At 61.2% G+C, this 21,452-nt stretch overlaps 2 protein-coding genes across 10 annotated transcripts; both read right to left on the reverse strand.

Annotated features, from left to right (window-relative positions):
• Positions 1-5,274: 5,274 nt before the first annotated feature.
• On the reverse strand, positions 5,275-9,742 carry TAMALIN (trafficking regulator and scaffold protein tamalin). Its single transcript, XM_075725068.1, has 8 exons — positions 9,602-9,742; positions 7,475-7,524; positions 6,977-7,031; positions 6,283-6,385; positions 6,108-6,201; positions 5,959-6,025; positions 5,804-5,870; positions 5,275-5,708 (listed from the first exon to the last, which is right to left on the reverse strand). Exons 1-8 carry the CDS (start codon positions 9,740-9,742, stop codon positions 5,275-5,277), a joined length of 1,011 nt encoding a protein of 336 aa, XP_075581183.1.
• Positions 9,743-13,685: 3,943 nt separating this feature from the next.
• ACVR1B (activin A receptor type 1B) lies at positions 13,686-20,985 on the reverse strand. 9 transcript variants are annotated; one of them, XM_075725076.1, is made up of 8 exons: positions 20,733-20,985; positions 19,202-19,450; positions 17,758-17,847; positions 17,208-17,375; positions 16,478-16,634; positions 15,831-15,955; positions 15,045-15,175; positions 13,686-14,847 (listed from the first exon to the last, which is right to left on the reverse strand). In XM_075725076.1, exons 1-8 carry the CDS (start codon positions 20,905-20,907, stop codon positions 14,722-14,724), a joined length of 1,221 nt encoding a protein of 406 aa, XP_075581191.1. In that variant the 5' UTR covers positions 20,908-20,985; the 3' UTR covers positions 13,686-14,721. The 9 variants fall into 9 exon arrangements, with proteins under 9 accessions (XP_075581191.1, XP_009489498.2, XP_075581192.1 ...); XM_009491223.2 differs by having other exon boundaries at positions 17,758-17,988; XM_075725077.1 differs by lacking the exon at positions 17,758-17,847.
• Positions 20,986-21,452: the final 467 nt, after the last annotated feature.

Genomic DNA, 21,452 nt, shown 5'->3' on the forward strand with positions numbered 1-21,452 from the left:
CTCCCGTATGCCCGGTGCCGCTGTGCCCAGTGCCCATCTGAGCCGGTATCGTCGGTGCCCAGCGGCCCCGGTGCCGGTACCCCCGGTCTCCTCCCGCTCGCTGCCCGGGGGGGCTGATCCCGGGAGGGGGGCAGGGGGCGGGTGAGGGGACGCGGGGTCCCGCCGGGACCACCCGGGCCTGGGGTGGGAGCCCCCCCCCCACCCCCCGCGGGACCCCGCGTCCGCCCCCGCCCGGTCCCGGCGGGGAGACCCTGGCCGGGGCGATGGAAAGAGCGGCGGCTGCTGGCGGGCGCCCAGCGCCGGGAACACCGCCCGCGGGCTGGAAAGATGAGCTCAGCCGGTGCGGGGCCGGGCCGGGCCGGCGGGAGGGCGAGGGACGGGCGGGGAGAGCGCCGGTACCCCCTCGGTACCCCCCCGGTGCCCTCCGGGACCAGCCCGGTGCCACCCCGGTACCCCCCGGTACCCCCCCGGTACCCTCCGGGACCAGCCCGGTGCCACCCCGGTACCACCCCAGTACCCCCCGGTACCCACCCGGCACCCTCCGGTACCCCCTCGGTACCCCCCCCGGTACCCTCCGGAACCAGCCCTGTACCACCCCGGTAACCCCACGGTACCACCCCGGTACCCCCCGGTACCCACCCGGCACCCTCCGGTACCACCTTGGTACCCCCCCGATACCCCCCGGTACCATCCCGGTACCCTCCGGAACCAGCCTGGTACCACCCCAGTACCCCCCGGTACCCACCCGGCACTCTCCAGTACCACCTCGGTACCCCCCCGGTACCCCCCGTACCACCCTGGTACCTCCCCCCGGCACCCTCCGGTACCACCCCAGTACCCCCCCGTACCACTCTCGTACCACCCCCCCCGCTACCCCCCGGTACCACCCCGGTACCCTCCGGAACCACTCCGGTACCCCCCGGTACCCTCCGGTACCACACCGGTACCCCCCCCGCTACCCTCCGGTACCCCCCCAGTACCCCCCCCGCACCCGCTCCCGGGGGCAAACCGGTAATGCTGGGGGACCGGGCCCGCCGTGCCCAGTCCCCTCTCCCCGGTCGGGCAGCCCGGGGAATGTCCCCCACCGCCGTTAGTGCCCCCCCGTTAGTGCCCTCCCCCCGGTAGTGCCCCCCCCGTTAATGCCCCCCCCGTTAGTGCCCCCCCGTTAATGCCCCCCCCGTTAATGCCCCCCCGGTAATGCCCCCCGTTAATGCCCCCCCGGTAATGCCCCCTCCCCGTTAATGCCCCCCCCGTTAGTGCCCCCCCCCATTAATGCCCCCCCGGTAATGCCCCCCCGTTAATGCCCCCGCACGGCAGAGCCCCCCGGCTCGGCCCCGCCGGGGGAGCGGAGCAGGCGGCTACCGGCCCATCCCCGGGGCGTCGGGGCGGCACGGCGGGGCCCGGGGAGGGGCTGGCGGGACCCCCGGCGCCGCCACCCTGCCCGGCTTCACGGGAGACCCCCCCCCCGCTCCCCCCCCCCGGCACCGGAGAGGCCCGGGGGGGCCCGGCCCCGGGGGTTCCGGGGGTACCGGGCGCCGCCGCCGCCTCCCGCCGCCCGCTCCCTCGCTCCGGCCCCGGGCCCCTCGCGCCGCCCGCCCCAGGCGGGGGCCCCGTGACGTCACACCTGACCGCTGACGTCCCCGGGATCCCGCGGCATCACCGGGGCCGCCCCCGCGGGGATCCCCCGGGCTCAGCCGGGACCTACCGGGGTCCCCGCACCCCGCCAGCGGCGCGGCCGGTACCGGGGCTCGGCCCGGGGCTGCAGCCGCTGCAAACCGGGGGTACGGCCAGGACCCCCCCCGGGGCAGGGTCAGACCGGGGGTCCCGGAGCTCTCGAGGGTCCCGGAGCCACCGGGGGGGGGGTCCCGGAGCCACCGGGGTGGCGGAGCGCGGCCGGTCCCAGCCCCCTCGCACCCCTCGCCCGGTGGCGGAGCCGGCGGTGGCGTTGCCGGTGGCGGGGAGAGCGCTGGCGGCGGCCCCCGCACCCAGGATTAGCCGTACCCCGGGAGAGGCCGCGGGGCCCCGCCGGCTCCGGGGGAGGAAACCCGAGCCCGGTCCCCCCGGCAAGGCCACGGGGGTGCGCGGGGGGAGCCCCGGCTCGCACCGGGCCTGGGCTGCCGCGGCCGCCCCAACGCCCCGGCGAGGACACGGGGACGCGGTGGTCACCAGCCGGCCCTTCCCACTGCCCCCAGCACCCGCGTGGCTGGGCTTGGGTGGGCGTCGGGGGATCGCAGGGCACCCACGGGCTGGATGGGCGTCGGGGGATCACAGGGTGCCCACGGGCTGGGTTTTGGGGGATTGCAAGGCACCCATGGGCTGGGTGGGTGTTGGGGGATCGCAGGGCACCCACAGGCCGGGTGGGTGTCAGGGTGTTACAGGGCGCCCACGGGCCAGGTGAGTGTTGGGGGATCACAGGGTGCCCATGGGCTGGGTGTTGGGGGATCACAGGGTGCCCATGGGCTGGGTGTTGGGGGATTGCAGGGTGCCCACGGTCCGGGTGTCAGGGCATTGCGGGGTGCCCATGGGCTGGGTGGGTGTCGGGGGATTGCAGGGTGCCCACCGTCCGGGTGTCGGGGCATTGCGGGGTGCCCATGGGCCGGGTGGGTGTCGGGGGATCACAGGGTGCCCATGGGCCGGGTGTTGGGGGATTGCAGGGTGCCCACGGTCCAGGTGTCAGGGCATTGCGGGGTGCCCATGGGCTGGGTGGGTGTCGGGGGATTGCAGGGTGCCCACCGTCCGGGTGTTGGGGCATTGCGGGGTGCCCATGGGCCGGGTGGGTGTCGGGGGATCACAGGGTGCCCATGGGCTGGGTGTTGGGGGATTGCAGGGCACCCACGGGCTGGGTGGGTGTCAGGGGATTTGCAGGGTGCCCACGGACCGGGTGGGTGTTGGGGGATTGCAGGGTGCCCATGGGCCGGGTGTTGGGGGATTGCAGGGTGCCCATGCGCCAGGTGGGTGTCAGGGCATTGTGGGGTGTCCACGGGCCGGGTGCCGGGGAGTTGCTGGGTGCCCACGGGCTGGGTGTTGGGGGGTTGCAGGGTGCCCACGGGCTGGGTGGGTGTCAGGCCATTGTGGGGTGCCCACGGTCCAGGTGTCGGGGGGTTGCAGGGTGCCCATGCGCCGGGTGGGTGTCAGGGCATTGCGGGGTGCCCACAGGCCAGGTATCAGGGGGTTGCAGGGTGCCCACAGGCCGGGTGGGTGTTGGGGATCACAGGGTGCCCACGGGCTGGGCGGTGGTTGCAGGGTGCCCACGGCCGGCGCAGGCTCCCTGCTCCGGGCCTATATTTGTCGGTAATGACAGGCTGCTCCGGGGCGTTCCCGGCCCGTACCCCGCAGCCTCGGCCCCACTGGCACAGCCCGGCTCAGCCGGTGCCATGCGTGACCCCGCTGTCCAGCCGGCGCCTGCCCACTCCCGGGCACACGCAGCCCCAGGTCGGGGCTAAAAAAAGCTCGGCGTGGGGTGGCAGCTGCCGCGGGGGGGTCCCGTGACGGCCGTGACGGGGACGGGGTGCCCCGACCCTGGCAGCGCGCGGGCGGGCGTCGCGAGCCAGGGCTGCGAGCGCGGCCCCGTCAGCCGGACCATAAATGTCCAAGCACGGAGCCGTCCTGGAACAGGAACAAGGCAGGAGAGCGGCAGCGAGCTGGCCGGACCCCCGCAGCCCTGCCCCATGCACACACGTGAAGGCATGTGGTACGCGTGTGCACACGCAGCCCTGCAGCACGCACACATGTGAAGGCATGCGGCACACGTGTGCACACGCAGCCCTGCAGCACGCACACATGTGAAGGCATGCGGCACACGTGTGCACACGCAGCCCTGCAGCACGCACACACATGCACATGCAGCCCTGCAGCACACACACACAGAGCTCTGTAGCACACATGCGCACACACAGCCCTGCAGCACACACATGTGCACATGCAGGCCTGCAGCATGCAGACGTGCACATGTAGCCCTGCGGCACACACATGTGCACACACAGCCCTGCAGCACGCACACACGTGAAAGCATGCGGCACACGTGTGCACACGCAGCTCTGCAGCACGCACACACACAGCTCTGTAGCACACACATGCGCACACGCAGCCCTGCAGCACACACGTGCACACACAGTCCTGCAGCACGCACGCGTGCACACGCAGCCCTACAGCACACACACACGCAGCCCTGCAGCACACGTGTGCACCCCGCTACAGCACAGCGCAGGCCCCCACATCCCCAGGTTCTCATCCCCAAAATCTGCAGCCCCTGAGCGCCCCGGGGGGCTGAGCCATGGCCGGGGCGTGCAGGAGCTCAGAGCTGGGGCTCCCCGGGGCTCCCCAAACACGCAACGCCCGGGGCAGGGAAGGGCACCAGCCAGAGGGGAAACTGAGGCACGGAGCCCACGGCAGAGGCCGGGGGGCTCTCGGTGCTTACGCAGAGCGCTCGTGCGAGGGAATCCTCGTGCGAGGGAATCCTCGTGCGAGGGAATCCTCGTGCGAGGCCACCCCCTGTGCACCCATGGGTGCTCGCTGCAGCAGCCAGCGGGGCTCCGTGTCCCCCACGGCCTCTGGATGCACCTTGGGTGGGACTGGGGGGGGCATGGAGCGCGGGGGGACCCCCGTGCCCGTCCCGCTCCCCGCGGGCACCCCGGCCCCCGCAGGCGGAAGGGCTCGGGCTGGGACCGGCTTCCCGAGGAAGCGGGGCAGGAAGGGCCTGGCCGGGGCCCCGCAGCGCCCGGACATGGCCCACGGCACGGGTAGGGGGCTCTGGGGGTCCCGGGGAGCCCACGCAGGGTGCGAGGTGACCTTGGTCACCCCAAGGCCTTCCTTCCCCGGGGCCTGGGGGGAGCGCAAAGGCTGCAGCGTGGGTGCCCAGTGGGCTCCCCCCGGGGAGACATGCGTGTCCCCCCCCCCGGCCAGCCCGTCCCCGTCCCCACGGGGGTCTGCGTCCCCCCCAGTCACAGCCACACGCCGCTGCAAAAAGTCTCTGTATTGGCAAGCGCCGAGCGTGCCGCGACAACGGCCCCCGGGGCGGGGGGAGGCAGGACCCCCGGGCCCCCCTGAGGCAGGGGGGGGCCCAGCGAGGAGGGCACCGGTTCCTGAGATGAGCGGCGGCTTCGGGGAGCGTCCCCGCGTCTGTCCCTCGGTGCCGCGACGCCCGCAGCCAGCGGCCGAGCCGGGACCCCCGGGGCTGACCCCGAGCTCCTTCCAGCGGCCCCCGGGGAGGTGGGGGGGTGCAGTTCTTTGCAATAAATAAATAAATAGGCCCGCGGGGGGCCGGCAGTGCCCCGGCTAGAGGTGGCTCTCCTCTTCCTCCAGCGCCCGGTTCAGTCCCGGGATGAACTTGAGCAGCCGCCGGCGGAAGCTGCTGTGGCGGCCTTTGCGGGGGGCGGCCGCCCCCTCCCCGGGGTCCCCGGCCCGGGCCCACAGCCGCCCCATGGCCCCCGGCCCCCCGCCGCACTTGAGGCTGGCGCTGCGGGCCAGGGCCGGCCGGGGCCGTGGCGGTGGGGGCGTGGGACCCCCGCTGTCCCCATCCTTGTCCCCGTCCTTGTCCCCGTCCTTGTCCCCGTCCAGCGAGTCGGCGGAGGCGAAGAGGCAGGTCTGGTAGAGGGAGTCGTCGCTGCCGCTGGCGCGGGGGGAGCCGCCGGGCAGCCCCCCGTCACCCTGCAGGCACCAGCGGATCGACTCCAGCGTGTCGTAGATGCTAGGGTCCTTGGCCACCACGCCTGAAAGGGGGACAGAGGGTGGTGGTGGGGGGGGTCAGAGGGGGCCGGGGGGTGCCCCACCGTGTGTGTCAGCCCCCCCCCCGGCCCCCACTCACCCCGCACCAGCCGCTGCTCCTGCACCATCAGCGAGCGGTACTCCCCCCACTTCTCGTAGAGCGTTTGCTGCAGGGAAGCGGAGGGGGATGAGGATCCCATGGGGGGGTCCCCAGATCCCCCCTGCCATGCTCCCCCTCCAGCCCCCCCACCTCACCTTCAGGTACTGCAGCCGGGCCTCCAGCTCAGCCCTCCGGATCGACGTCCCGTAGAGCGTGTCGAGCCTGCGGGGCGGCAGCCGTCAGTGCGGGGGGCGGGGGGCCACCCGGGACCCCCCCTGTACCCCCCCGTACCCCCCCAGCTCACCGGAGCACGTTGCCGGAGCTCCTGATGATCTCCACGATCTCGCGGTGCCGGACGCCCTCCACGTTCAGCCCGTTCACCCCCGTGATGGTGTCCCCTGGAGCCGGGGGGGAACGGGCTCAGGGATGGCTGGTCCCTGCTGCCGGGACCCCCCCGGCCCCCCCCGGGATGCGCTCACCGGCCTTGAGTCCCGCCGCCTCGGCTGGGCTCCCGCCGTGCACCCGGCATACGAAGGTGAACATCTCCACGCTGTTCCTCTCCTGATGGTGCAGCCCGTAGGTCTGAAATTGGGGGGCCGGTGAGGGGCACGGGGACTCCCTGACCCCTGGGGTCCCCCCCTCAAGCAGCAGCCATGAGGTGGCAATCGCGGCGTTTAATTGCGGGGCAGCACCCCGGCCCCGGGTGGGGTGGGGTGGGGGTCTCGCCCCTGTTGGCTGCACCCCAAGTGGGGCCCCCCCGGCCACCCCCGCCGTCACGGCCGGGGGAGGCTTCGGTAACCAGGCAGCTCCGTCACGGCTAAAAATAAACCCTGGCTCAGAGACAACTTAAAAATACCCTCGATGCAAAGCAAGGTGCGGGCTGGAAGGGTGGGGAGCGCGGCGTGGCGTGGCATGGCTCGGCACGGTGCAGTGCGGCATGGCACGGCTCGGCATGGTACAGCACGGTGCAGCTCGGCATGGCGCAGCTCGGCATGGCACGGCACGGCGCAGCTCGGCACGGTGCAGCTTGGCATGGCATGGCTCGGCATGGCATGGCACGGTGCAGCTCGGCACGATGCAGCTCGGCATGGCACCGTGCAGCTCGGCACGGTGCAGCTTGGCATGACACGGCTCGGCATGGCATGGCACGGTGCAGCTCGGCACGGAACCCACCTGGATCTCGAAGCCGAAAGTCTCTTCCGCCGCCTTCTCCAGCGTCACCACCCTCCTGGGGGACACGGGGATCAGGGACAAGGCAGAGCCCCTGGCACCCCCAACCCCGACTCGCCCAGGGGATCTCGGGCGCTTCTCTAACGCAACCCTGCTTCGGGGCTGGGGTTTGCTCTGTGCTGGGCAGGGGCGGGACCCCTGGGACGGGACCCCCGGGACGGGACCCCCCCCAGCCTGGCCTTGGCCAGAGCCCTGCACCCTGTCCCGTGGGTGCCAGGCAAGGTCCCCGTGGGGTCCGGGGGTGTCAGGGCCCCCCCAGGGAGCTGTGACCCCATTGTTGCTCTCACCCGCCCCAGGTTCGGCCATAAAATCCCCCCCATTTCCAGCCTCCGTGGGGTGCCCAGAGCGGAGCAGTGCCTGGGGGGGCCGAGCCCCGACACCAACCCCGGCCCCGCTCCTGCGTGTGCCCCCCATCAGCAGGGCCCGGTCTCCCGTCCCTACCTGTGCTCCTCCGGGGACTGGCTGGGGGACGCCCACCTGAACCCCGCGCCCTGCGGCGGAGGGAGAGCCGTCAGCGGGGGACCCCGTCCCGGGGCCGCTCCCCGCCACCCCCTCCGGCGATGGCCGAAACGGGACCCGTCAGGGCCCCACGGAACCCCAGGGGAACACCGTGCCAAGCCGGCACCGAACCAGCACCCGGGTGCACCCACCACCCCGCGGACCCCCCCTCCCCAGGCTGGCCGGGCATAACGAGGCTTTTATCGGTGCTCAAAGCCACCCTCACATCTGCTCCGCGCTCGCCCCACGCTTTGACGTCAGCCCGCGCCGCACCCCACCCCACGCCACGCTCTGGGGGGGCCCTGGGCACAGAGGGGCCCTGTTGTGGTCACAAAGTCGGTTTTTTTCATGCAAACCCCCCCCCCCCGCCCCGGCCCGGACAATGTCGCCATTGTGGAGGGTGCGGAGGCGTGGACGGGCGGAGGGACTGGCTGGGCACTGCAGGACCCTCGCCGCGGGGCAGGAGGTGACAGGGCTGTCCCCAAATGCCCCTCTGCGGCCGCTGGACTCCGGCAGCCGCGGTGCGGCCAGCGTCGCCATGAGCTGTGCCTCGAGAGAGGCACGTGGCCCGTCTTGGCGGCAGCCGGGTGCCACTGGCTCCCACTGCCCTGTGCCACACAGGTGTCACCAGCCCCGGAGGTGTCACCAGCCCCGGAGGTGTCACCAGCCCCGTGGCTGGCCGTCCGGAACGCATCCACGGGCCTTTAAGTCTAAAACCACCAGAATGGGGTGCGCTCGCCATAGGAAAAGCTGCCGCCCGTCACGTCGGGCCCCCACGTCACCCCAGTGACGGGGAGGTGACGCAGGACGCCCCAGCCCCCCTCGGGGACATCTCCGGCGGTGGCCTCGGCCGGTGAGCGGGAGCCAGGCCGCCGCATGTGACCCAGCCCGCGCCAGCACGGCTGCGAGAGCCCCTTCTGCTCCGGATGTCGGCTCCGCTCTCGCTTCCCCCCGATGCTCAGGAAGCGCCGCGGGGCCGGGGGAAGCGTTGGGGCGGTGACAGCCCCAGCGCCGCCAGAGCGGGGTTTTCCCAGGGGCACGGTGGCAGACGGTCCTGCGTCCCACCGAACCAGACCTCGGGGTGCCTTGTGCCCCGTCCCCCTGCTCTCCCCGTGGGGTGCAGCCCGGGGGGGCCGTGGGGACACGCCTGGCCCGGTGACATGGGACATACCCCGGGGTGGGGGCCTGTCCCTGCACCCTGACGGCTGCAGGGCAGGACGTGGGGCTTGGCGGGGGGACACTGGGGCGGGGTGTGGGCACTGGGAAGATACTGGGGCAGGACGCGGGAAGGAACTGGGGCGGGACGTGACGCGTGGGGGGACAACACTGGAGCGAGGTGGGGACACTGGGAAGATGCTGGGGCAGGATGGGACCGGGCCGGGGAGATGCTGGGGCAGGAGAAGAGGCTGGGGGGGGTCACCGGGGCAGGACGGGGTCACGGGGAGGGACAGCGGGGCAGGACAGGGGACACGGGGAGGGACACCGGGGAGGGACAGCGGGGCAGGACAGGGGACACGGGGAGGGACACCGGGGAGGGACAGCGGGGCAGGACAGGGGGGCAGGACAGGGGACACGGGGAGGGGCAGGGGACACGGGGAGGGGCACCGGGGCAGGACAGGGCACACGGGGAGGGGACACGGGGCAGGACAGGGGGGCAGGACAGGGGACACGGGGAGGGACACCGGGGCAGGACAGGGGGGCAGGACAGGGGACACGGGGAGGGACACCGGGGCAGGACAGGGGACACGGGGAGGGGACACGGGGAGGGACACCGGGGCAGGACAGGGGACACGGGGAGGGACATAGGGAGGGACAGGGACACAGGGAGGGACGGGGACACGGGGAGGGACACCGGGGCAGGACAAGAGCCCAGGAGAAGACACCGGGGCAGCCCTGCAGGGTGCAGGCACCAGTGGCCGCCCGGGACGGGGACACCCCGCACCCCCGGTCCCCCCCCCCCCCCACCCCGTCACGGCCGCTGGGTCCCCACCGCCCCCGGTGCACAAAGCGGGGGGGGCACCGGGGAGGCTCCCCCGCCCTCCCCGCGCCCGCGGCTGCCGGCAGCCCTACCTTGCGCACCCGGGGCAGGGTGCCGCCGGCGGCAGCCAGCGCCCGGTAGACGTCGGCGGGGCCGGGGCGCTCCGGGGCCGCCGCCGCCGCATCCGCATCCTCCTCCTTCGGCCGGAGCCGCCGCAGCCGCCGCAGGGTCATGGCCGGGCCGGGCCGGGCCGCGCCGCGCTATATCAGCCCGCGGGGGGCGTGGCCAGCGCTAGGCACGCCCCCTCCGAGAAGAACACGCCCCCTTTGCGCTCATTATGCGTCAAACCACGCCCGTTTTAGCGCCAGGCCACGCCCCAAAGCCGTAAGCTCCGCCCCCCCCCCCGCACCGCCCCAGTCGGCCCCCAGGTCCTAAAGGGAGCCCGTGGGGGCGCCCTGGGGTGATGCTGCGGGGCAGCAGGGACCGGGGGGGACCGGGGGTGTCCGAGGGGTTTTCCCGGTGGGTTTCCCGCCAGCGCAGAAGCCACGCCGGGCTTCGCCGCCCCCCGGGGCCGTACCCGGCTCCGGCCAAGCACCCACGGCTGTTTCGCCCCACAGGCCACCCCGCCAGCAAGGCCGCGTTCGGGATTTAACTCGGGGCAGAAGCTGGAGGCAGCCGGAGCCCCGGGCCGCGCTTCCAGCGTGGGCGGACGGGAGGATTTAAACCGTCCCTGCAAGAGCTTTGCCCGTGCCGAGGACAGGGACACGGAGGAAAGAACAATTCCCGGAGGCAGACGCGGTGTCTGCTGCGGACACGTCGCACGGCTCCGGGCAGCCTCTTGCTGCGCCGCACCGGGAGGCAGCAGGAACTTTCCAGCTGGAATGGAGGGGTTTGCCCAGATGTTTGTTTAAAATTTGCCAAAAAAAAAAAAAAAAAAAAAAATCAGTTTTTAAACAATCCCGCTGGCGTTACACCCAAGCCACCCGCCCACAGGCTGCCCGGGGGTTACCAGGAGGCAAGCTTGCTCCCAGAGCTGAGCTGCTCCGGCGTGGAAGTGCTCGGGAAAGGACAGGATGGAGCCCACCACCCGTGCCAGGGCACCAGCCCACAACCCTTTATCAGGGAGCAAGGAACAACATCCCACCCTGTTCCCAAAATCTGGCCCAGCCCAGGCAATGACTTGGCCCCCTGGGCTGAAGCCATCCCAGACCTGTTCTCCCAGCACATTTCCTAAAAGAGGAGTAAAAGCAATTTTTACTTTTTTAAAAAAAGAAGCCCGTCAAGTCACCCGCTGCCTCAGTTTCCAGGACAGGGTTAGAGTTTCTCGGGGGCCGTGGCAAGAAAAGCAAGGAGGAGTGAGCCCAGATGGCTGCTCCCCCCCTCCCCACCACCACGTCTGAGCCCACGGGGACCCCAGGCTCCGGCGGATTTTCCTCTTGATCCGCTCACAACATGCTCATTCACGGGAGGCTCTAATTAGGGAGAATTAGCGGGGGCAGCCTGTGCAGCACTGGTTGCCCTCCGAGCAAACAGGATTTCCTAGGGATGCCGGGCAGTTTGGGCTGAAATTTATCCGTCGTTGAAGCTGCGGGTCTGTGTGGGCGGAGAGCCGGGGGGATGCTCCGGGGAGCTGCCCGCCGTACCCCTCCTGCTTCCGACTGCCATCTCCCAGAGAGGGAGCCCCGATTTCAGCCATCCAGCCCTGCGTGGGTTGGAAATCTGGCTCTGCCACAGCCCCGTCTCACCTCCGCTACCATCAGGGCATCTCCCGAGCACACAGCGAACGACAGGAGCTGCATCTCTGCTAATAAGGGGAATATTCAACGTTAAGATTTGCTGAGCAGGATTCCCGGGGGGATTATTTTAGCTGTGGGTGAACAAGCCCCCCCCCAGACACTTCTCTGGGGGACCAGAAGCTCTGCCAGTCCTCACCCCTCGGCTCCCACCCCTCTGCGCCACGGCTAACACTTCACAGCAAACCGCGAGAGACGCCAACACCTCGCGTGAATAAAACAAACTTTTAATAATGTACAGCAGAAATCAACAGCCTTGTTTTATATTAAACAAAAGATTTCCTATATTACATTGTATTTACATTTGCATACTGAAGAGGTAAAGTGTCTAAGTGGCTATTTTACAGTCCATTTCTAATAAAATATACAAAACCAAACAAATAAAAGGGGCAGATAAGTACCAAGAGATCTGTTCTGAAGCCAGCGTACCACTGATTAACCCTGCGCCACGGACGAGAAGCACAAGCTCCGTACCTCTGCCTCTCCCCAGCACGATTTGCCCTCGAGTATCTGGCGTCTCCCCTCCTCTTGAGCTGCTGCGGCGGCGGCCTCTTGTCCTGGACTGTCCGTAGTGTTGCATTTTTTTTTCCTTTTTTCCACAGCTGCTGCAGCCACCTCGGGGCCGGGCACGTTTCAGAGCCGGGCAGCGATTCCTATGTTTGCTACCAGTCAGCTAAGTAAGCACTGCACCTCCCTGGCACGTGTTTGCATGAAAAGTGCTGTATAAATGCTACATAGTCAGCGTTCCCATCTTGGATCCTCCTGGTTTCGACCATCTTGCGATGGCATCTCTCTACAAACAAGGCTTCTTCCGCAACCCTGCTTATAGGGGATAACCTGTCCTCCTGCCCTCGCCCCTTCTAACCTTATCCGGTCTGAAACCGCTCCGCTGTCTGCTGTTTGGTTTAGCGCTGAGGCAGATGCATGTGTGGCTACAGTTGGAGGGGTGGGCGAGTCAGTGCAAAGTTACGTAGCTGATTTAGTGTCCTCGAGAAGCAGCCTGCACGGTTAAGAGGGACGGGAGACTTGTACTCGGAAACGAGAGCCCGCAGCGCTCACGGAGGAGCGCGCGGCAGACGTACCTACCGGCGCGATGGGCTTTCCTACGGCAGTTTATTTCACAGTCGGTAAGACTTCCTCCCCAGCCCGCCGGGATGGGCCAGCGCCAGGTCCTGTTACAGCAGCAGAAGAGTCTTTAGGGTTTCTGTGAAGCGCCCACCGCCTCGGTTTCTAAATGCCGAAGGGTTTGGTTAAGGGACATACGGTACTGGAGACACACGGTAACCTCTGGCTGAGATACGAGTCAGAACAAATCAGAAAGGGAAGGGAAGCTGTACATTCACAAAGCGAAACACTCCACACTGCTCCATGAACCGGGCCGAAAGTCTGCCGGCCCTCCCACGACAGCTCTGCACCGCCCGACCGCTAAACTCCACAGGAGGATGCAAAATGGCTCCAAACACGATGCAAAAAACACGCTCCTCACTTTACACAAAGTCACAGACAAGATAGGGAGTCTGGGGGAAGATGGACACATGGACGGATACACAGACAGCAAGAACAGAGTGTTTTTTTTTTTAAAAAAAAAAAAGTAAACCCCGGTGGCCGGAGCAGAGATGAAACCTCACCTTACAGAGCAGGCGCAAGGTTTGAGTAGAAACAGTTCCAGTGTAAATCGAGCTGTGTGCATTTGGTTTTTTTTTCTTTTTTTTTTTTTTTTGCAGTGATTTCTTTACAAACAAACAGGTCAAGAGGTAATAATTATAGATTGTTTTTCTTCTCTTATAAAGAATTAACAATATTAAAAAAAGTTAAAAGCCAGACCCTCCCATAAAATAATAATAATAATAATAATAAAAAAAAAATAATCAAAACCACTCCAGTTAAAAGTTATGGCTTCAGAGTTCTATACCGTAGATACTGACCTAACCACCAAACCACCGGCACTTCCCAGGCTGCCTTCAGTGCTGCACCCAGCACGACAGACTCAGCCCTCAGCTACGTCCACTTTTGCTAGGCCCAGCTGTAGACAACAGTCAAACCAACTCTACTTCACCCTGATTCGGCGTTTAATCAAAAGAAAAGTCATGCAGTTTCCCCCCACCCCACAAGTTATACACAGCCACTTCCAGATTATGAGATATTTATATATGTATATTAAAAAGATGGACATTGATTTCCAAACCCACACCCCGCTGTCAGCTCCTGCCGAGCGCCCGGTGCCTCTCGGGAGGTGCGGAGCACGCCCAGGCACCCGGCCCCCCGCGGCTCAGGCCCCGAGAAGTCTGCCCGGACGGCGGACCCAGGAATCGCGTTCCTGCGAGAACGGTCTCCTGCGTTTCCCTGCGGCCTGGTCTCCTTCCAGCCGGGCGCAGTGCCTGCTCTATCTCTGACATGCATCTCAGCTCCGTGGCATCTCTCCCCCTGCAAGTCTCTCTTTCTACCCTACCAAGAATTACAAACCCCAGGGGCTCGAGACAAAAAGCCTGGATTCCAGGAGTGAAGTCAGTTCCTCGTTTGTTTTGTTTTAAAAAAAAGGGAGGGGGTGGCAGTGAGGCAACCTGATGGGAAGTTCCTGCAGCCGGCGTACGGACAGCAAGGCCACAGCACCCATCGAAGAGCTAAGGATCTGGTTTTAAGCAGCCTGTCCAAGCTAGACAATGCTCACTACTCGACAAGGAGAGCACCGGCGCGCACAGCTCAAAAAAAGGACACTCTAGATTTGCACATGCACAGAAAGCACGAACAGAGATGAGCCACCCTACGGGCAGACACTGCAGGTCTACGGAAGGAGATGAACAGGCACAGGGGACACGCGCACCTCGCGCATGCATACACCGTTGCGCACACTGACAGCCAGTCAGATTTCTGTTTTTGACTTAGAATTTTTCAAGCTTAAGAAAAAGGAGGGAAACGGTTTCATGAAGCTGATAAACTGTTCAGGCTCAGCCTCTCAGAAGGGAGCACCATTTGTTTTGCAAATGCTTTTTCCGCATTAACATGCCAGTCCCTGGAAAAATCCTCAGAGTACGGCAAGAAAACCTTCCTTTTCCCTTCCCACTCCCAGCACCTAAGCACCCCGGCCTCAAACACTGCCAACGGGTGCACCGCGCGCACTGAACTTTACAGGGATTTCCATTAAAGAAACAAGAGTTACGATCATGGCTGAGATCCCTCAGGTTAAGTCCCTCTCAAGTCTTCACGCTGTCAGGAGGTGATCATAAAAGATTTCTGATTGTTTCATACCCAAGCAGGGAAGAGAGCAATTCAATAGGCTCCGTCACCCCACCTAGCAGCCTGTAGGTCACGCTGTCTGGTTGGTAGCAGTAGATTGGGCAGAAACACGAGGTAGGCCTCCATCACACGTCTACTCTAGCATGGCAGCTTTTGTGCAGTTTCCTCCTGCTGGGGCTCAGAGCCTAGATTTTCACATCTTCCTGGACACTGAGCTGTGAGAGGGTTTTCTTAATGCGGAGGGCGGTGAGTCGCGCCGCTCCGTTGGCGTACCAGCACTCTCGCATCATCTTACCCATCACCCGTAGTGCCTAGGCAAGAAACAAGGGCAGATGTCAGCGCTCTCCTCCTCCCCGGCCCCAAGTCGGTCTCTGCCAGGCTGCTGCCGCCTGGTTGGACACTGATACAGACCTCCACACCTCCTAAAATCGGAGCTCAACTTACAGTACTTCCTCTTTACTCACCTTATCGAAGGAGAAGGGGATGCGAAGATGAAAGCAGACCTTACCTCGTAGCTTTGCCACCAGTTCGGGATATTAGGCCGTAATTTCTGATCGCATACGACCTTCCGCATCTCCTCAATAGAAGGATCGGAGGGTACAAGGTCATAGTACGGAAGCTGATACTCTTCGTGGATACCTGAAAGGCAGAGAAAGGGGGAATGCAGTTCTTGGGAGAGGGGATCATCAGCACAGCGCTCACTGAAGGCGGACTGATACTGGTTTGGACTACATGACTCATTGCTGAGATGCGTCAACACTTTGCAGTTATTTAGAACAGAAATGAAGAATCTGGGATTTGAGTTTACAAGAAAAATTCAGGGAAATAAAATGCAGCTGCCCAAACTGGAACAGAGTCAGCGTGCTGCAATCAACACCTCCCAGCACAGAGGCAGGGTCATCGAATCTCGACTGAGCCGAAGGCAGCAGGACCGTCACATGCACGACGGTGCTGCGCTCCTGCCTGCGGCTGGATGTGCCGAGACACTCATGCTGATTCAGGGGAAGAAAGTTACCCAATAAATCAGCACCATCGCTTCCTTAAAATCCATCCAAAGGAACATCAACCACCAGTCAGAGCATTAACCCCCACTTCCCCCCATGAGCCAGTCTTAACAGCGGTCACGGGTCGCTTCTGTTAACTCCCTCGGCAGCAACACGCATGGACATATCTTCCCGCAGCCCTGTCCTCCAGGGTCCCCTCAAACCGCAAACACCCGATCAACAGAAACCACCAAGGCTGAGAAACCCAGGAGGAAGCGGAGCTGATGGCACGGGCGCACCAAGGGTATTACCTCCTGCGTTGCACCTTCGAGCAATCTCCCAGTAGACCAAGCCCAAGGCGTAGATATCGGCACATTTAAACGAATCAAAATGCTTCATGTTAATGGTTTCATCCAAGACTTCAGGGGCCATGTATCTGCAGAACAGAAAAGGAATGGCATGTTAATTTTGAGAGGGGATTCTCCAGGAGATGGTAAATGGCAGGTTTTCCCACACAGCACTTCTCAGCAGACAAAACTCCGCTCTGCACAGCCTTAATCAGAACAGAACTGGGCCCCATGGTCTAATAGAGTGAACAAAATAACTCAAAAAGAATAGCAAGTTGGGAAAGAGGTACAAACATCCAAAAGCACATCAGGCTCCAGACAGCAGGCCCCAAAAGGCTTTTGAGAATGCCAAGCCTGTTGTCAAGTATTGTATGAGCTCCCTGGTGCCGAGTTTACATAGCTGGCCTACACCTCTCAGCTTGATGGCACCTGGAGACGAAGGTACTGACGTCCCTTCAACATCAATCTGGGCACAATGCTGACACTCTGCGAGACACTTGGAAATGCTTAAGACAAAGAATTTCACCAGTGCTCAAACAGCGAGCGGCTCAGGCATTTGCTAGTCACACTCCGATGCCTTCGAATGCTGGCCAAGAACACTGTTCTCCTACCGTTTGGTGCCGACCCTTTGATTCGGTGCAATATCAATCGTATCCGTAACCGAATCATGCCGGACGGCCAGACCCAGGTCAGCGATGGCGCACGTGCCGTTCTTCTTCACCAAGATGTTCTTGGATTTCAAGTCTCTGTGAGCAATCCCAGGCTTTCCTAACAGAGCAAAATAAAAAGAAGCAGGGGTCAAGGTCTGGTGAAATCTCTTAGTCAAACTGGCGCAGAGGCAGTACCGGATTTCAGGGCGTTAGTTAAACTCTCAGTGTTGCAACACATTTTCCTGTTTGGATACGCTTCAGCGCCGAAGAACAGAGCAGCGCTGACAGCCCGTGGTATGCAAAGGCTCCGCTTACGCTTCCGAGGCACTGCCGGTGCAGTAGCACCCAGAGGCCTCGAGAGGGACATAAACTCCATCGTCCCAGGCATCAGACACATTGGTGCGGACATAAGGAGTTTATAAATCTGCTGCTGCCTGTGCTAACATCCCACCCAAGCAGCACCAATTTTAGGATGGGGATGTGAAATGCTGATATAACTCCCAGGAGCCAGCGCAAAGCTAACCCACTTTGCAGCCAGCCAAAGCAATCAGTCTATTTCTGGTCAATATGGACCAGACAAATCTGGGCTAACTCAGCCCGTGTTTTCCGTGCAGCACATCAGTCCTGCTCATCAATTCTGCTTTATTCTCCCCTCAAAAATTCCCCAGACTTTTTCAAACTTTGCTCTTACCCTGAGTACCCACAATCTCCATGTGTAGATGGGCCAGCCCGCTAGCAGCGGACAGGGCGAGCTTGATCATCCCCTCGATAGTCACTGTGTATCGATTAAGGTAATCAAAGAGAGATCCATGCTCGTGGTAATCAGAGACGAGCCACAGCTGAGTCCACGTGCCATTATCTGCAGCAGGAAAAGACTGTGCTCAGACAGATAGAGCGCAGGGACAGCACACAACCGTCGCGCGTTTTTGCACCCTATCTTTCTGGTACAGAGGAGAGCTGCTGGGTAAGGCTGCAGCTCAACAGCCAACCTGGGGGCAAATAAGGTAAAGAACTTTAAGGCAAAACACGACTTTGTAAGGTACAGCTAATGCACCATCGTGCCTCTCAACACCAGCAGTAATTTTACCATCTTTTGGTGAGAAATATTCAAACGTAGCTATTTGAAAAGCACGCTGACAGTTTTAACCATTTAATCATAAATGCAAGTGAAGAAATGCAGCTCCCAAGAGCAGACTGCACCCTGGTGAAGTCTCTGTTCTCAGGACCGAGGCACTTTTTACCTTTGTTATCGGCAGCAATAAATCCCAGGATGTTCTCATGTCGCAACATAACGGTCTGATATATTTCCGCTTCTCTAAACCAGGAACGCTCTTCACGTGAAGAGAAGATTTTTACAGCTACGTCACCTCCACGCCACCTGCCACGCCACACTTCCCCAAAGCGGCCTTTACCAATGATCTCCTGAAGGACAATTGTCCGAGCCACAGTCCGCTGGACAAAAAGCGGCAAACCTACGGACAAGAAATTGGAGGAATGAATCCCCGTTGCAGCAAAAGAAACTCCTGAAAACCTCGCAGTCCGAAGTAGAGCATCGTCAAACCTAGAAGGCTCTACAGTTGGTAACAACCAGCAGCCTAAGCAAGACCCAAACCAGCAAATGGTGGTAGCTCCTGCGTAGGACGTGCCATTTGGCTGCCTGGGCAGCATCTGCGTATCACTTTGAAGTAGCTTGCAAACTGCCAGCGATTAGGCACAGAGCAGCTGGGGAACTTCTGCTCTATGGCAGATCAAAGTTACTTTAGCCTGAATATGCAAAGAGTGGAACTCGTTGAAGACAGACTCGGCTAAAAAGCAGTAAAGCCCCAGAACTTCTCTTAAGAAAGGAGTCCTAACATAGCTGCCACCTCTTACGTAAGCTACAGAGCTCACCTGCTGAGTGTGTACAGAATACATCCCAAAACATTTTATATACAGCAGATGTGGTGCTAAAGGTTTATTCCCTGCTCAAATATCAGGATGTTATATTCTCTGCCTCTGTGGATTATCCTACGGTTTCCATCTGCTGCAAAATCCATTTTCTTTTTTTCAAACCTAACTGCTTCCATAGTTCAAAGTCACGAATAAAACGGTGACTTCCCTATCTATTCTGGGGATGGTTTCTTTTAAGTGCTCCAGAAGTGAACGCTGTACATTGCCCACTTGGGAAGACCCAAGGATCCTTTGGGATGAAATGGGCTGTGCAAATGCAGTGTTTGCACACTGTAAAATTTTCAGCTGCTGGGATCTTTCCCATTTTCCTGCCAGCTTTGATGCAGGTGATATCCTGCATCCTCCTCTGAAAGCCAACAACCCACAGGTTAGCAGTTAACGTCTGTTTCCAACCCAAATCCAGTTCCAGGGCTAAATTTGAAATAGATGTAGCCATTTGAATTATCCTCTTGCAGAAAAGGACGAAAGCTACACAAATCTGTTTCTACCCATCAGCAGTTACAGGAGATGAACTATTGCTCTTACCTAGCCTAAGCACTGAAGACTGACACGGGGCCGTGGCTACAGCATCTACTGCATGACTGAATTTAAAGCACGCCCTCCGCATTACTCATGACAAGGCAACCTGAACAGGCTGACGATGCAACAGCCTCAGAGCCCTGCAAAGCTGTGGCAACGAGAAGCCCAGAGCAGACTACAAGTTCTCATTCGTCATTTCCAGTCATATCTTAATACCTGAACCAGAGCCAGAGGTGGAGAGATCGTAGACTAGATCTTGCAAGGTCTTATCCTTCGACAGGCACATTTCACAAGAGGGGTCTTCCATGTCCAGCCGTTGACGATTGTGATAGACTCGTTGGTGGTGATGAAAAACAAAGACTACTATGATCATGACAACAAACACAAGGAAGACAGGTCCGGCAATCACTGCCACCAGCTCCACAGGACCCCAGCTGGACGGGGGTTCGTTATCTTTCAGGTGTCCTTGAGAGGAAAGGGAGGAGAGAAACAGCCACTTTTAGAAAATTATCACTCTTTCAAAAGCCTTCTTTAAGGACTTTCTTCTTGTGTTTTAATTATCCTCTCGGAGCCTGGACAATTTTAGCTGGCTGTTCCAGGATGGTAGAGGACACATCAAATAACAGCGCTAACATGGGACTGATCAAGTCATCAGGCAGGCAAACTACAACTAGAACCCCCAGAAGAAGATGGCGCTTCAACCATGGGATCAGGGATTATTGGCACTTGCTGTTTAAAAGAGGACGGGAGCCTGTTCTGGGCTGAATTTGCTAGAACATCCTGCATTTTACCTTCCAAAGAAAAACCATTCACTCAATAAGGAGTCATTTCTCCCTCTTTCCCTTCTCCCTGTAACAACCAGCGAAGACTCGTACCTGAAGACGACAATTATTTGTCTTTTTGAGAACAGATAAGACTTCCCCACAGCACCCAAGGCAAATGGATACTGCAGTCTTCATACGACCCACTAAATAACAGCCCAAAATGGAAAGTAATGCGGCATAAGGAAGTACCACATGCCCTCTCTGTCCCAGGAATTAGAGAAGCAGACGTTTTCCACACCCTCTCTCAAAGGCAGGGCTGCTTCCTCTTCACGTATTCAGGATCCAGGCACTCCCCCACCCCCCCCACGTTACTCTGAAGCTGGTGCCGCGTTGCCATACTCATGGCTCATCGCTGAAAAGATGCGCAGTCCTAGAAGGAGGAAAGCCACTCTATCCGATAAAAGGCAGGCTACAGCACAACTCAGCGCCAGAAAAGGGATCCGAGCTGCGCCCAGGGAACACGCTCCGTCCTCGGGCCACTGCACGCACAGAGCATCATGCAGCAGAAACTTATCTCGAACCGTAGATGAACATCGCTGCTGCTGCTGCCTTCAGGAGCCTGCGAGGATACCAGCAGCAGGGCTGATAAGCTGAGAGGAGTCTCAGAATGTGGAGCTACTGAGTGCAGTAAAACTGCAAAAACCCCCCAACTTTGGAAGCTTCTCCTACCCTAAATACAACCTCACCATCCAGTGACATTTTGTCGGCCACAGGGGAGTTCAAGCAACCTCACATTTTAATTTGAAGTAGTTTGTTATTATTTCCACTTTACAGATCAAGGAAATAAACCTAGTGCTCAAGTTCACACAGCAACCTAAGGGAAAAAGTGAAAACAGGGCTGAGAACTCCTTATTCCCAATCCCAAACAGACAGCTTCTCTCCTCCCCACTTCAAACAGACGATTTATTTAGCTCTCTACTCACCGCTGGGAACCATTAAATCAATTTTGTTGCAAAAATCAGAGTAGCAGCAGTGAGTATTACGCAGATCTTCTGAACTCAGACAATAGAAGGGTTTCCCAGCAGGAATCAATTTTGCTTCAGGAATGCAGGTCCGAACGTGATGTTTAACACCGTCCAGGTTGAAGACGGAGACCATGCACGCGCCGTCCGTTTCACAGGTGGAGTTTGCTTGTTTGCAGTCGGAGCACAAACACGTCAAAGCTGCAGAAATCAAAACAAGACCACTTCCTTAAAACCCACCAGAGACTCAGACAAGAGAGAACTTTCTTCTTTAAATTTCCCATTTCAGAGGGCACGGGCCATTCTTAGGCTAAGGAATTAGACTTCAGGAACAGAACCAGTCATACTCAGTATTTCAGACCCGCAAGAACACAATCGAAGCACAAAATACAACGTGGAAGCAGAGAAGCCTTTCCAGAAGATGACTGCCCAGACAGCCTCTTTTCCTGCCCCTGTTGCAATCACTAACAGAGATGACCCAAGTCATCCCTGCGAACTAGGCTAGATTTTACCAAGATCCACTCCCAACCCAACCTAGGGTCAGAAATCAAACTGAAAACAACAATTACTCAAACCGACAGACTGGATTTCACCTGAACTGCCTGTCCAGCCTTCCTCAGCTACGCCAAAGACGAGCCGCCCGTTACGGGTTAGCGAGGGACGACCACCCCAGCTCGTAGG

Source organism: Pelecanus crispus, chromosome 26 (genome assembly GCF_030463565.1).
Source record: "Pelecanus crispus isolate bPelCri1 chromosome 26, bPelCri1.pri, whole genome shotgun sequence".
Classification (NCBI taxonomy): domain Eukaryota; kingdom Metazoa; phylum Chordata; class Aves; order Pelecaniformes; family Pelecanidae; genus Pelecanus; species Pelecanus crispus.